The following is a 15,516-nucleotide window of genomic DNA, read 5'->3' on the forward strand; positions in this document are numbered from 1 at the left end:
GTCAGTCCACTAAGGAACCAGCAGGCAAAATCAGATAAGTTGTCCAATTATTTTGCAAAAATAATCTATGAGCAAAAACCAGACAAGAAAGCCAATAAAGAGCGTCTAAAAATTTATAAATGTTTAAATATTTACAAAACGAATGAAAATCTAGAGTCTATACAAAAATAGACCTAAGGATTAGGAGGGTCAACGGCTTCAGCAGGTGAAGGATCAGCTATCTCTGAAGGTGGAAGATCAGCAATTCCGAGAGGAGGAGGCACAGACCCTTGTCCCACCTCAAAAGCACGTCCCCCAGCTTCCCCCTCCTGCACCCCATCTAAAAGAGCCTCCACCTGATCCTGCTCACCCTTCTCCTTATCTGCTTGGCCGATCTCTGCCATATACCGCTGCACTCCAGCCTCCAGCTTGTTCATGTCCAGCTCAGGATATTCTTCCTTAAGCACAGACATGATGCACTTATAGGAGAAAGCAACCCCAGAGTCATACTCGACATCCAGCCGATCGTCCACATCAGCGGATTTGCCTTTCTCCTCAGCCAGCTGTTCACTCAAGGATTTGATCTCTCCCTCAAGGGTGGTCCTCAGAGTATCTCTTTCACTTTGAGTAGCCTGAAGATCGGACTTCAGGTCACCCAACTCACCCTCAAGTTTGGAGGAAGTGGACTCAGCAACCGCAACTTTCTCCTCTAGCTCCATAATCTACCCGTTCAGCTCGACCAGCTTCTCCTTCGAGCGATCAACAGACTCAACCCTCTTCTTCAAGTCCTGGTTCTCAGCTTGGAGCTTCCTCTCCTGGCGCGTGATCCTATTCTTGTAACAAGATACTATGGTGGCCAACTTGAAGGAGACCCTTTGGACAGAACCAACTAATTCATTGAGATTCATGCTCTCAATGTCCTGGACCATCTTCGGTCCCACTAACTTCCCATAGTCCCTCTGATACGGGGTCAGGTAGTCACCCTGATCACGAGCCGGAAGAGGGGAGGATCGGTCCCCAGAGCGTGTGCTGACCTCAGAACTCTTGTCAGTAGTTTTCTCCCCGACACTCTTACAAGGTGGAGGAGGGGGCAGAGAAGGAACAGAAGCCTTAGAAGGGCCAACACTGACTTTCTTCGGAGGAGGAGGAGGGTTGCTGGAGCTGCTCGGAGCCCGACCACGCTTTCTGGTCATAGCACTGAGGATCTTGTTATCCATTCCGGCTGCTATGTTCACTAATCCCGAACCGATCAGGTTTGTTGGTGACAGGAGGTCTTGACAGGTAGATGCGTTCACCAGAGCAGTCTCCACATGAAGCAAAGGTCGGTCCTCAAGCCCCCCGATCAAACCCCACGACTCTGAAATAGCAAAAAAGCTTAAAGAACCCAATAAGTGGCAATTTGATTAAGAATTTAGGCAAAAAATGAACGACCTAGGGTGACAAAATGTGTTGGAAGGTAAATATCATCACCCAACGAATGAGCTGCAGGACACCAATTTCCCCCAGCAAAAAAGAATTTATTCTTTCAAGTTTTGCACAAAGAGGGGAAGCCGGTGATTGGTTTCCTCTTCGCAGAGCTCGACATGAAATAATACCAGCGTGCTTCCTTCGGGCTGCTCCTCAGCTAGTATAAATGCTTCACTTCAACAAGGGAGGGCTCCTCTGATCCACACATCTCCCACAGCACATACATAGCTGAGAGAACCCTCCACCCGTTGGGATGTAGTTGACCTAAGGCCAGGTGCATACCACCCAGTATCTTAGCAAAATAGCGTTGAAGGGGCAGCCGAGCTCCTAATTTGAAACTCTCTAGGTGCATCGTCACATACCCCCGCGGAGGCCGACTAGGAACATCACCTTTCGCAGGAACCACCAGGAGAACCTCCTCAGGAATGTTGTAAAGGTTCCTAAGCTTGAACAGATCAGTTTGGGTGGTGGCACAAGCTATGTAGTCAATAGGATAAGAATCCGCTTATACCCTATGACCAAGGTTCCTTCTCCGAGGGGGTCCGCTCGGTCCGGAACTGCTCCCCTCACCATCACCAACTCCTTCAGGGACCCCAACCCCACCGAAGCTATGGTTCTCACCAGAGCCCGACACAGGTCCATCTCTATTCCTTACAAGTTCTAGTTCGGGGGAGGGAGAAACAGCCAAGGGGCGTGGGTACTCAAGGGTATCCCTACCATGGGAGGGGCCTACACTACTAGAGGGACGTAAAAAATCAGTGGGTATTGACAAGTTAATGTCTGAATCCCCTACTTCTTCGTCACTCTCATCAGCAATTAACTTCCTCTTCCGATTTGACATATCGGAATCCCAAAAGAAAACAAAGAAAACTCGAGTATACGGATACAAAAGGGGGCAACACAAAACCCAATCAACAAGAACCAGAGAAGAAATTAAAAGTAATACCTGGATTGAACTGGTACTGATAGCGCGGCCGTGATAGAAAAAAAACCCAGCAAGTGGACGCTCCGGACACGAGAAGTGTGAGCAAAGTTTAAAGAGGGGGTTAGTTAACGACAGAGAGACGAATAACAAAACGATGAAGATTTAAGTCTAGGGATTTGAAACGAAAAGGGGAAAATGAAAGCATTTAAGTGATGGGAATGCCAGCTCACTCACCGAATATCGAGGACAGATAGCCCGTCGTTTCAAATTTCAAATACGAAGGGTCTGGAGATGCCGCGTCACTAACCGTTACAAGAGGCCATGATAGATGTAAGCCTAGGTATGCAATGGACATGCTCATTTAGGCCCATGCTCAAGTCGGAATCTCCCCAGAAGAAAAATGGTATCTCAGGTCCGTCCCGGTAAACAGAAGACCAGATGAGAAGCTCCCCGGGTTGGTGAGATTTGACTATCAGTTTCTACTCTTAACTCATTTCACTCACAAGACCATAAATTGGGGAACTAGTGTTAAGTAAATAAAAGCACCAGGTCGGCCATGCTACTAGTTCCGCCCCGGCATGGATCACCTTAGCCAAATGGTATGAGCAGAACACGGGGATAAACATGAGCCAACCAGAGACGAGTACCGGCCAGTGTAATATACCGACCAGAGTCATATACCGAGCCGATACCAATCCCCCAAAAAGCAAGAACATGATCCCACATAATCACGGTAGTTGCGCTTTTCCCAGAACCATTGCGGGAGACGCGAGATCCTACGTTTGCCCACACCGTAGCAGTTAAAGTCCCATGAGGGGCTGCCACTACCCAAAAAAGGGGGGATGAAGGATAAATGGAAACGTGGGACAGCGGCTATAAAAGAAGAAGAAAACGATGAAGAAGGACACAAAAAAAATTGAGAGGGGGAAAACGCTGCCAAATTGCAACCAGGTCATTTTCTTACAAATTTCGAATAAATTAGAAACCATTCTTCAATCCAAATTGAACTGTTTTCCCACAAACACCTTGTGCTAACTTAGGTATCGGAGGGTTTACGCCGGCAAAACCACCGGCGTCTCTGATCCGTTTTTTGTGAACGCAGGTCTAGTAAGAGAATGGAGGGTGATTCCAACCCCAGTGGTTCGAGTAACAGTTGATAACATAAACGTTGGTGAAAGAATTTGGTCGGTCAAAGGGCGAGCAGATTTCAGCATCAACAATCTTCTAAACCCGTATGCTAACTTTTTAATATCTTGATTTATTATTTCTAACTTATATTCTTTGTCACGATCTCTTCTATTAAAACATTACTTATTATTTCTTTTGAGAGAAATTAATAAAAAAAAGGTATTAAATTTAAAACTTAAGTGGCAAAAATTTTACATAACATCTATTTGTCAAAATTTTACAAGGTGTCATCTAAATTTGATAGTCGTACAATTACTAATTTGTTACTTCGGAATAAAAATATTATGACGTATCATTTATGTATTCAATTTATATCCGACATGTCATACATGTTACATAAATATTGTTATCGGCAAGTCGTTCATAAATTTTTAATAATTAGCTTGTGATTATAAATAAAATAATTTAAAATATAATACTATATTTAATTTTCATCAAAATTAATACAATTATTTAAAGCCCAATCCTATACTACCTACAAAACACTACTGAATATAATCCAGCACAATCATATTTGATCCTATCCCATGACAAAACCTATATATGGAAACGCACAATTTATCCCTTCAAACCTAAATATGATTGTATTTCTGTACTGTTTACTTGAATAAAAATTCTTTCCAAAAAGCATACTTGAACAAAATTTATTGATAAGGATACGTGAAAACTTGAAAAAAAAAAATAAACAAACTTGAAATTGGATATGATATTACAAATGAATTCATACACCAAAAAAATAAAAAAAACACTATCACCCGTTAATAGTTGGACTGGATTAAATCATGAGGTCATCAATACTAGATACCTTGAGCTTCAATACTAGATACCTTGAGGTAAGAACTAACTGATTACAATCCATATCTCTAAGAAGATGAAAATTCTAAAATTTACTATCTAAGATTGAATCTACATGCACATCCTCATGAAAATACCATGCTGAAGCATTAGGATGGCCCCTGGCCTCGGACATGAAGCGGAGAAAGCAAAACATGAAAACGGTAATGGGATCCAGTAAACTGTTTGCCTCGAGCCAAATCTAGTCAATGGCACCGGAGATTTTAAGTGAATGTTAATGATCTGTACTTTTTAATCATACTGGCATTTAATTAAAGCTTTGTTTCATTCGGTTTGCTGCCTCTGAATGCTGAAAGGGAGAAGAATGACCTCGAAGCTGAAATACAAAAATAGTACAGGGTGTTGGAATATATTCAAAATAAGGCATAACAAGAAGAGGAATGAGGAAACAAGCTGTGCATTAGTAAGCAAAGTCCTACCTTTAGTTGTAGGTGCTACAGCTGCGACGTGGTTCTTTTGCAACTTTTCAGAGTTATTGGCATCAAACCTGCTTATATCTGATTGGGCTGCAACCAGAATATCCATGTTATTTCAATACAAAATTAATTATCATTTGCAGACACATACTTATAGTCTAAGATTACATCCAAGTACACGTTAAGAGTTACAGATAAAACTTTGGAAGCTAAAGAATGATAATTTCCTAAAAAAATTTCACTTATGGTCATCTTGTTTCAATTAACACCAAAAACTATGTCGAATGCATATGCCGTGCAATACCAGAGGAAATGTACCTGAGAGGAGATGAGCATCCATATGTTTCTCGTAGTCTTCCAATACTGATGTCTTCTGCATTCCATAGATCTTGGCATTAAGGGCAGCTTTTCTCAGTAGATTGTCAGCATTTCTCTTACTAGAAGCCTTTGATTCCTCAACATCAGATTCCCCTTCAGAAAAGACAGATGGGCTAGACCAACCTGATGAATTTGCATCTGTCTTACTCTTACGAGCAAACTTTAAAAGCCTCTTCAATCCTTTTGGAGCATCTTTTTGGTACACCAAGGCACGAGGATTTTCCGCAATACCCCACTCAGTAGTTTCAGGTTCACTACTATCTTCCTGTAGCATCTGTGATAGGGAATGCCGGACACGAGGACTTGACAATCCAATGGGCACAATATTAGCTGGATTTGCAAGTTGAGAAGTACTGTCATGATGTGGATTAGGCAGGTCATGATTATCCTCTTCAATTTCCACCCAAGCAGATGGGGATATGATAGATTCTTCTTCAACTTGAATTTGCAAAGGCATCTCAGTCATGTTTTTCAAGGCATCATCATTATCAGCAGCAGGTTCATTGAAGTTCTCCACCTCATTGCAAATCTGTTGGCTACTTATTGTAGTTTCCGACTCCATAGGAGCATCACAGTGATCTGGTGAAACAATATCCTGCTCTTGGTGTTCCATCACTATGACAGAAGCATTAACATCCTCATTTTCCTGGGCTTCAACCATATTTTCATAGTTTCGCAAAGATTCCTCCACTGGAGCAGATTTTTTTGTCTTATTAACTGTACCAACACCAGGGCCGGTTCCAGAGCCCTTACGAAGAAAGGGTTTTGATTCTAGAGGTACTACACTGCTTTTCTTGGTCACCTTGCTATAGAAACTAGGCTTTGCTGGGACCATACCAGAGTTGTCTCCAGCAGCTGTTGCAATTTTTGCTTTCGTAGTTTTGCTACTTTTTTCAACCATTTGCTGCTTTTTCGCATTCAAACCCTTCAATCTCCTACTGTTATCGGTCTGGGTTTCCTTCACATTTCCCAATTGCTTCTGTGATGCTTCCACTTTCTTCTGCGATCCTTCTACTTTAGGGGTTGGTCGAGGATGTGATGGTGCTGATTGAGGTTTTCGACGCGTAGGAGTGGTTCCCACAGATGAGATTCCACCAGGAGTTTTAGCTGGTGATACCCCACCAGAAGCTTTAGCTGGTGATATCCCACAAGGAGGTTTAGCAGACGATATCCCTGCAGCTCTTGGAGATGGTGTTGACGGCCATGACTTACGAGTAGCAGGCAAGGGTGATGTTTTTGATGAAACTTTCTTGGCAGAAGATGGTTTCGGAGTTTCCTTCTTGGGATTTGTGGACTGAGGTAGGTTCTTAGCAGATTTTTGGGATTTCTTCAGAGTAGGCTTTTTACTGACATCATTTCCATTTGTTGAGGCCATTGCAGCCTTCCTCTCATCAAGAATCTGCTGCATTGCTCTGAATTGTGCTACTTTTTCCGCTCGTTGTCCGGCATTCTCTCCTCGAAGTTTTTCATCTCTCTTCTCCTTGTAGTGATCATAAAATCCACCTCTCTGCTCAGAGGAAAGTTTTTGGTTTCTGCTAGTTGACTGCCTCCTACTTTTAGTTGGTTGACTCTCCATCATCTTCTTCAGCATCTGATTCAATTCTACTTCCTTTTGTCGTGTCCATTCAGCTGAGGATGTTAATCTCTCATTAATTTCCCCTCTTTGAGTAATATCAGTATCTGCTTGATCTTTAGAGGTTTTTTCTGCCAATCTTTCCACCGGTACATCAACTTCAGCTGTCTCAACTTTAGATTGATCTCCAGGCACAAGATCAGCCTCTGATTTCGCCTCTTTCAAACCATTTGAAAACTCTCTGTCCCCTTCATCCTTGCAAGCCACTGGAATCGAATCATCAGAATCAATATGATGTTGGCTTTGAGCAGAAGACTCCCCCATACCTGCACTCCATCTCCTCAGTACGGACTTAGTTCCATTAAGAGAGGTATTTGCTAGGGAATTTCTCAGCTGAGAGTCGGCAGTTTGATCCCTCTGTTTTCTTTCAAAAAGATTAATTGCATCTTGAACGCTCATTCTTCGTACATGATTCTCAGTTTTCGTACTGGTTTGTTCAGATCCTTCTTCACTGCTGTCTCCAGCTACATCTCTTTGAGACAATGTTCTTTCCCTAGCAGGAAAAAAATTGAGGCTTTTAATAGTTAGAGCTGGGGCCCGGCGTGATCCAGCTCTCCCTATTTGAACCCTCCTCATTGGAGAAGCTGACCGTCTAGGTGTCGCAGACCTTATTAAAGCCCGACTTCTTTCAGCAGATGTTTGATCCTCATCACTAGAGTCAGAAGACTCCCCACTTTCTGTAGAGCTCTGGCGCTCAAGTTGCGCAACTTTAGCTGGTGAAACACCATATTTAACTGGCGTCTCAGTATGTGGAAGTTTTGCAGGCTGAGAGGTCCAATTGCTATTCCTTCCACTGTCATTTCTTGAAACGCGTTCAAATGATGGCTTATCATCACGAGGGAGATCATCACTCTGGCTCTTTCGACTCAGCTCTAAAACTTTGCACAAAGAATTTCTGCAATAGGCAGTTAAAAGAAAGAACTTCTTAGGTCATGATTACTTTTCTTTAAACATTCAACTAATAGATTTGTCACTTGAAACAATTGCATCTATGAATTCTTTGAATGACTCATACATCTTTTTTATAGGGAGGTAACTTACTTTAAATCTGCTGCCCCAAAATGTTGAACAAATTTAGCTAAGTCAGCAACTTCTTCATTTGATAAGGTGGCAGCAGCAGCCTGACTAAAAGCTGCAGCTAACTCCCCTCGTAATGCTGAAATTCTCAAGTCCATTGCTCGCAACAGTTCACTCCTGGAAGTGTAGTTTTCCATACATTAGGAGAGGCAACCTCAAAAAATTGCTGATTGCAAAACATAAGAATTAGATAATATACTTTGAACTGTCTGATGATGCAACCGGAACCTCAGGCTGTTAGCATGCAAAAATAAAAGAAAAAATTATTAAAGCAATGAATACAGCAAAATTTAACAATAAAAAGCAGAGACTCCTAAATGAATGAAATGTTTGGCGGAAAACATAGAAAAAGTATTTATAAAAAGCATTAGGGAAAAGTTATTACTTTGACTAATGGTGCCATTTCATTTGAGTTGTGGCCAGCTGTAAAAAGGAGTAAAAGTTCATTCATCAGTACAATACTGAAATCAACAAATTGGAGATATATTTGGTGCAATGCAAAGACCAAACTTAAGGAGAAATGGGAACAGTTATACACACACAGATACAGCGAGATTCATTTTATGATTTATGTAGAAACATAAATCATTCATTTGCATTCACAACAAGAATGGCCCCTTTTTGTTGGAGAAATTAGAAGAGCTTAGGTAGAAACTGATTTATCAGACTGAGGCAGCTAATACTCCAGTATAATTGTATTTTCTAATACACAAGCCTGAGAACAAGTTACCTGTTCCATCATCTTCAAATTTACCCTGATGGCCCTGTGAATTAAAATTCTTTGTGATAAGCAACTGCAAGTATCACAAATCAATTCACACAAGGACTTGAAACATTACCTGGGAATATAAAGAAAGATGAAATTTTCTGGCTTCTTCCAATTGAGACATCTCACCTTCAATAACCTTAGTGATATTTATTACATCTGGGGAGCCAACAATATCTAGGAATCTAAGAGAAATGATAGTTAGAGGAAAAGTAGGCACTCATTTTGTTTGGGGGCACCAAAAGAAACAAATAGAAAAGAAAAGCACTTATGTGACAAGAACCTGTTTAAAGTTGATTTTGTGAACCATGCTGCACAGTTGACATTCCCTGGCAGTTCAAGTTTGAGGTTAGCAAAAGATCCTTCACCTTGCAAGGCTTTTAGTCCCGGTATATGCGGCAAGAGTTGGTCCAGAGGCCCAACTGCCAGTTTCTCTTCTCTGTTGTTGCCACAAACAAATGCTTCATACCTACAAGTGCAACAAAAAATTACAGAAGTTTATACATACTAAAATGAAAAAGAAAGCTTAAAGTAGATGAGCAGAAGTTGGAAGAAGATAAAGTTATATTTAAACTGGCAGACATTCAAATGATTGATATAATTTAAAGGTTAGCCCTACAGGATACAAAGATTACTTGCAAGAGTAGCAATGCTACTCAACTAAAATAGTACTTTGATTTGAAGATATAGACATGTGCCATGTTTACGACTGGAAGCCTTGAATACACTAACTCGGTATAATTTAGAAATGGTGATTCAGCTGCATGCATGTACCAGAATGTGACTGCATGAAACAAGTAGTTTGCTCATTGTTCATGTATTTTCATAGCATGAATTGTGGAGTATGAAGGACAATAATATTGACATGGTAACAAGTTGGATAAGAATCAGATATGCCGTTGCAAGAGAACCCACTAGCTTCTGACATCAAAGTCAAATCAAAATCTTAAAGATGTAAGATCCAATTCAAATCCAACAATAGATCATCTGATAACTATCTCGACAATGAATTTTAAACTAGATATTTTGATGCAACAAGTTTCTCTCTCTTGCAATGATATAAAACAGGGGTATCATCTATACGTTTCTTTGAAAATAGTCAACTGAAGTTTACAGAAAAGCAGTCTCACCTATTTTGGGTCATAAACACTTGGATGTTGGCATAATCCAAAGGTGAATCAGCATCTAATCCACCCTCCATTTCAATAAACTGGCTCAGAAGCACCAGAAACTGAGAATAGACTAATAAGGATCAACGAAATGCTAAACTAGACTCAGATCATGTAATGCTTCAATTTTCCTTTATGTAAAGTATAATGAAACCAAAAGTTCCCAAGGATTTTCAAACTATGTGCAGATATTACTCCAATAGTAGTGGAAATAAATTTAAGAGAAATTTGAAAAAAAATTAAAAATAAAAGAAAACTCATCACAAAATCAATTCTATGCATTTGCAGGATTCACGGATACAAGCATTATTGGAATTACCTTTACGGGGCAAACTCATTGAATAACCACTGGTACGTTTGAATTATACTTTAGAAACTAATTAAAAACACAAAAATTATTTAACAAAAACTAATGCATTGAAGTCAGATCCAGCAAATGAGAAAAAAATATATTAATCCAGCAAATGAGAAAAAAAAATATTAACAATATTAATGATGATGCAGTAAAATAACACCACCGACAGTGCTGAAAGCTACAGCAAGCATGAAATAAATTGAAGAGCCAATAGAAAACCAAAAAAAAAAAAAAAAAATCTCAAATTTAAGACTCGTTCTTAAAACTCAAAATGTTGATTGAATCTAGCCGAAAAAAAAAAAACAAGCAAACAAGTGAAATGTGAGTGAGCTGAAGGAAGATTTAGTTACCTTGAACTCCAGGTGGAGAGAAAGAGACGAAGCTTTAGCTTTTGCTCCTCTCAAAATCTGTGTTGGTCGTTAAGAGTATAGACAAAAAAACAAAGAGATCTTGAATCACAGAGCTCAGATTTATTTTCAATTCATTTTATTTCATATGTGGCTTTCATCTATTTATTCTCTATTTTTTTTATAAAAAAAAAGGTTCAGAGTTGAAAAATTAAAAAAAAAAATCCTTTTATATTTATATTGATTGATATTTGATAATGATACTAGTGAGTCTGTGACAGTGAGTGAGAGCAAAGTAATACTGATTACTAAAGAGAGGAGCAACACAAAAGGGAAGTGACGGTGAGTTAATCTTAAACAACAAACACACACCAAAGCCGCAGCATGTTATCTCATTTCCATCTTCTAGCGCGTGGTGCCGTTGATTGCGTTTCAATTTCTCTGACTAAACAGAAGTCTTTTAATGCCACGCGTCGTCGTTACACGTGGTGCTCACGTCCTCTTGTCCTGTGTGGTTCCGTGATCTATTAATGATTGTTATTTCCTAATCATCTCCTAACGGCTGACCCCACGACGTGAAGAGGATAATAACAGCAAGATACCTAATTTTTGTGTTCTTTCTCAAGTAAGGACATGGTTAATCTATTTGTATCAACTCTCCCACAATCGTATATCATCACTACCTTTTTTTTTTTTTTTGGAATTATATCATCACTACATTAGCACTGACTTACTGCAATGAATATATAGGCATATATTAATATTAATGAATTATATATATTGTGTGAAATTGTAAATAAAATTGAAACATTTGTAGTTTTAAAATTTTAGTAAGAATAAATAAGATTCTATTCTTGTTCGTTAAATGTTTGAAGTCTAAAATTTTATTAATTTCAATTTTTTTTAATTTTCTTGTTTATTTTTTATAATTTATGTCTGATTTTCAGACATTTATATATGAATAAAAAAATAAACTTTTGTGATTTTTATTTAAATAGGAAAAAAGTCTAAAGGAGAAGTATATATTATATTTCAAAAACATCTCTACAAAATACACTTATTTCCTAAACTATAAAACCTAATCTCTTTTTTTTTTAATTTACAAGAACATAAATATGAATAACTATGTTTAAGTTTTTTTTATAAAAACAAATAAAGGCCGCTCATATTTTTTGGGTTCATTAAGATTTTAAAAAAATTTAGATCCATTTAAATTTTAAACAAAAAAAAAATGAATACTACCTCAATTAATTCATTAGTTTGTGTAGTTATGACTATGCAATAAAAAATTAAAGGGAAAAGCGAAAGTATTTGGGAACAAGGTCGGGTTGAGAAAGAAAAGGGGTGAGAGAAGATTTCGAATAAGTTTAAGTAAAGTGGAATTTATAATTCAAAAATAGACCCTTGGTTGTCAATAAATTGTAATATAATTTAAGGGAAAAAAAAAAGGCATGGGTAAAGATACCGATTAAATACAACTAGACAAACTATGTTTTTACTTGAGAAATCATCAAAATCATGGACTCAAATGTTATTTACCTCAAGTTAATTAAATAAAGTTTTTCTTAGTGCGACTTTTCTTTCATTTTCAAGGTTGTTGCCTTGTTGGACGGTAAATAATGAAAAATCTTTTTTAAAACGCTTTAGGATTAGAGAATTCACTAAACTAATCTTGTTCTTTTAAAAAAAAAAAAAATTCGTGAATAAATATAAAATTGAAAATAGTGGGACATAGCTGACTACGATGTTGTTTGTGCTTGTGCATGGACTCAACTAATCTCAAAAGCGGTCATGTGATGTGAACGAGCATATGTGCCAAAAGTGAAAAGACAGGCAGCGGTTTCGACTTACCGGTTCAGCAATTGCTTAGTGCTGCGCTGTTGGGATATTAGAGGTTGGAAAATCGTAAAGCATCCACCCAATTGATGGCTTCTATCGAATTCCAATCCATGTGTTTGATTCTTGTTAAAATGGGATTTTGATTCTACAAGCACCCTTCTACCAGCTAGCAAAGTTATGTCAGAAGCTGAAAGACCTTCGCTACTTTCACTGCAATGCTTCCTTTTTCGTTGGATGCTTGCCATGTGAATTACGCCCCCTTAGGCGTTAGGGACCATTGTACCGCACAAAGCAGCAGTTAAAGAATAATTTTAAACTCTTCTCCATTTGGGGGCTGCGTTGTGCTTGGATGCCACAGCGCAATGGCTCCAAGTACACACGACGAGAATCTAATGAAGTCGGTGTAATATATAGCACTAGAAGTACCCGTGACTCTCTGTTTTGGATGAATGATAGAATTGCGTTCAAGAATTAAACAAGTAAACTTGAGGCAATTGAAATGCAAATGTACAGTGGAGAACAATACATGACTGTTATATATAAAGTATACCGAAACCATCAATCAAAACATAACATGTCCTGAAAATGCCTTTGTGTTTGCGGAGTTTTCACAGAAGAGACCGGCACTGATAACTCCTAGACCATACGTGAACTGAACCGTGCTTATTCCCTGTGTAGATCTCGTTACGCGCTTCATCATAGAAGAGAGTGGTAATGTCTTTCAAGGCTTCTGCATCCGTGCTCCTAATTCTGGAGGCAGGGGAATGGGAATCGCTTGCTCTTATTTTGGCAAGGCATTTCCCAGTCAATATGTGGCTGATATTTATAGACCCTGCAGCATCAGAGATGCAAATTCTATTTGAGGCACGCATGGCTATAATTCACAATTGTATAACAACATTTCAAGGCAGCTTAGTAAGCTTACCATTTCCTTTTGATTGAGGATCATCTGAATCGTCCCTGCAGTAAGAAATTATCTGCTCCTGATCAGTGGTGATATAGATGTTATTAGTGTTGTAATCGGGATTCCACAAAAGGTGATCCTCAAATGAAGTTACGCGCTCCCCACGGGAGTTCCAAACAGACACAGTTTGATTTCTAAAAGTCAGGAATAGCTGTTCCTCGTATAGGAATATAAATGCTGATGGTGTCAGAAATTCAGTGCTGCTAACTTCTGTCAGCTCAAAATTGTTGACCTAAATATAGTAAAAAACGTCAAGTATATGAAAGTTAATGAGTGGATGCTATAGTATTGCACTTATGAAGCAAGAGAATAGCAAAAGATCCTTACATCAAGAATCTGGAGATTCTCATTTTCTTGCTTAATAAGTAGCTTCTCATTGAACAGTTCGATGAAGTCCACCCTCTTATTCCGATGAATAATATGGTTAAAAGATTTGACAACAGAACCATCCTCTATTGAAAGAATCTTCAGGGGAACATGGTCTCCAGTTCTGGTAAAAATCAATAATATAACCCCTGGACTGTAGGGAAGAGTCATTAAACAAAAATCTAGTAAGTAGATATGAAGCAAGATCAAGAGAACAATTATGTAAAGAAACATTACCCGATCTTAAATTCTTGAACATTTTTGTCAGATATTGAGTACAGCATCGTGTAACTTTTCATGTCAAACACCGTGTATGTGCTAATAGAAGATCGAGAAAGGAAATGAGATGTAAGAAACAATCATTTGATTTTAGAGTAGGTAAGCGCATATCTTAGCATAAAAAGTGACGTTGGTACAGTATAACCCTTGCCTGTCCTCTGCAGAGTAAGTGACTATCTTGCCATTTACATCATCAAACTCAACAAAACCAGGCCACTTCAATGACTCAGATTCAAAAAGAGGAAAACCAGCATCTGCAATACCTCTCTTTATGCATCTGGAAAATATGCAGGGTAATTTTTTCAGCGGGAAAAGCAAAAGGCAATAAGAAGAGAAGTGAAAAACAAGTCAGTAAATCTATTTCCCTCGTTCTTTCATCTTTTTATGATGGGAGAAGAAAGGAGGTTCACTTACTCAATTCTTGTGCTCCTGCATTTCAACGAACTGAAATTGTCCGAAGCATAAACTGAAACGATGATAAGTGAATCGTTGTACTTGTTAAAAAACAAGCTTCTTACAACTTCGTCGGCAGTGGCATTTAGAAAGCATATCCTCCGGTTAGTCTCTGCATCCAACAAAGAAAATTCAAATACAGTCTCCTCCCTGTAGCTGTAAACGTGATATGAGATTATATCCATTACAGTCCCCACCTCGGCTATATGCCGCACAAACACCAGATTGAGCAAGAGCAAAGACAATGTCTTGTGCTGCCACAATCTCAATAACCTTTGACCTCTTCTTCATGAATGGCAGCAGTTCCATGGGACAATTGTCTTTTGGGTCACATGTATCATATTCTTCCTACATAAGTGCACGAAGTGGACAACATATATTCATATTACAAGAAGCAGTTTAGATGAAAAAGGAACTCCATCAATATCAAAGTGCAAGTCATGTCACGTCTCTAACAGAATAATAAAATGATGCCAGCACCTACAAATAGGACACCCATACATAATGACTCTAAGAAAACAAATGAAGGAAATTCAAAACTACCAATCATTTGCTGCTTAGAAACATTAAACTAGCTGTGCTATTTAAACTTCACGATTTATATATTTTTTAGATTTTTTTTATTTTAAAATTTTAGATTAGAATATTTTTATTCTCAACAATACCCCTAAATGATTATAAATCTTAACTTACCTTCAATTATTGTTAAGAAAATAAAAAAAAAATTATCGACGTGTCTTTATTTATATTTTTTTACCAAATCTTTTGAATGGTAAATAAGAGTAGATTGAGGCTTAAAATAGTTTAAGAGATATTTGGAGGATAATTTAATTTACTAGGAGGTCAATTCGAATTAACTCAAATAATAATCATCGCCCCTCAAATTGTGTAAAACTCACCGACTTCAAAATAAAATTAATTATAAAGATTAAAATAATTTTTAAAAATTTCAAATAAAGAATACATAGATGTGAACAATTAACTAATTAAATCCTCATTAATTGTTTAAACCTATGGCGCAAAAGCACATGTTTTTGAAAATCTAGTCATTTTATAGTAT

The 15,516-nt window shown here is 38.3% G+C and overlaps 2 protein-coding genes and 1 pseudogene across 2 annotated transcripts; all 3 read right to left on the reverse strand.

Annotated features, from left to right (window-relative positions):
• Nucleotides 1-173: 173 nt before the first annotated feature.
• On the reverse strand, nt 174-2,287 carry LOC112098909 (annotated as a pseudogene).
• Nucleotides 2,288-4,241: 1,954 nt separating this feature from the next.
• On the reverse strand, nt 4,242-10,919 carry LOC18043754. The gene is made up of 12 exons (XM_006435917.2): nt 10,865-10,919; nt 10,559-10,615; nt 9,815-9,915; nt 8,968-9,153; nt 8,758-8,869; nt 8,649-8,682; nt 8,304-8,341; nt 8,118-8,152; nt 7,883-8,035; nt 5,149-7,736; nt 4,834-4,920; nt 4,242-4,730 (listed from the first exon to the last, which is right to left on the reverse strand). Exons 3-12 carry the CDS (start codon nt 9,883-9,885, stop codon nt 4,666-4,668), a joined length of 3,369 nt encoding a protein of 1,122 aa, XP_006435980.2. The 5' UTR covers nt 9,886-9,915; nt 10,559-10,615; nt 10,865-10,919; the 3' UTR covers nt 4,242-4,665.
• Nucleotides 10,920-12,918: 1,999 nt separating this feature from the next.
• LOC18043755 lies at nt 12,919-14,955 on the reverse strand. Its single transcript, XM_006435918.2, has 8 exons — nt 14,941-14,955; nt 14,654-14,804; nt 14,418-14,568; nt 14,155-14,280; nt 13,962-14,042; nt 13,686-13,878; nt 13,320-13,590; nt 12,919-13,226 (listed from the first exon to the last, which is right to left on the reverse strand). Exons 1-8 carry the CDS (start codon nt 14,953-14,955, stop codon nt 13,003-13,005), a joined length of 1,212 nt encoding a protein of 403 aa, XP_006435981.2. The 3' UTR covers nt 12,919-13,002.
• Between the last annotated feature and the right edge of the window lie 561 nt (nt 14,956-15,516).

Source organism: Citrus clementina, unplaced genomic scaffold (genome assembly GCF_000493195.1).
Source record: "Citrus clementina cultivar Clemenules unplaced genomic scaffold, Citrus_clementina_v1.0 scaffold_4, whole genome shotgun sequence".
NCBI classification, from domain to species: domain Eukaryota; kingdom Viridiplantae; phylum Streptophyta; class Magnoliopsida; order Sapindales; family Rutaceae; genus Citrus; species Citrus x clementina.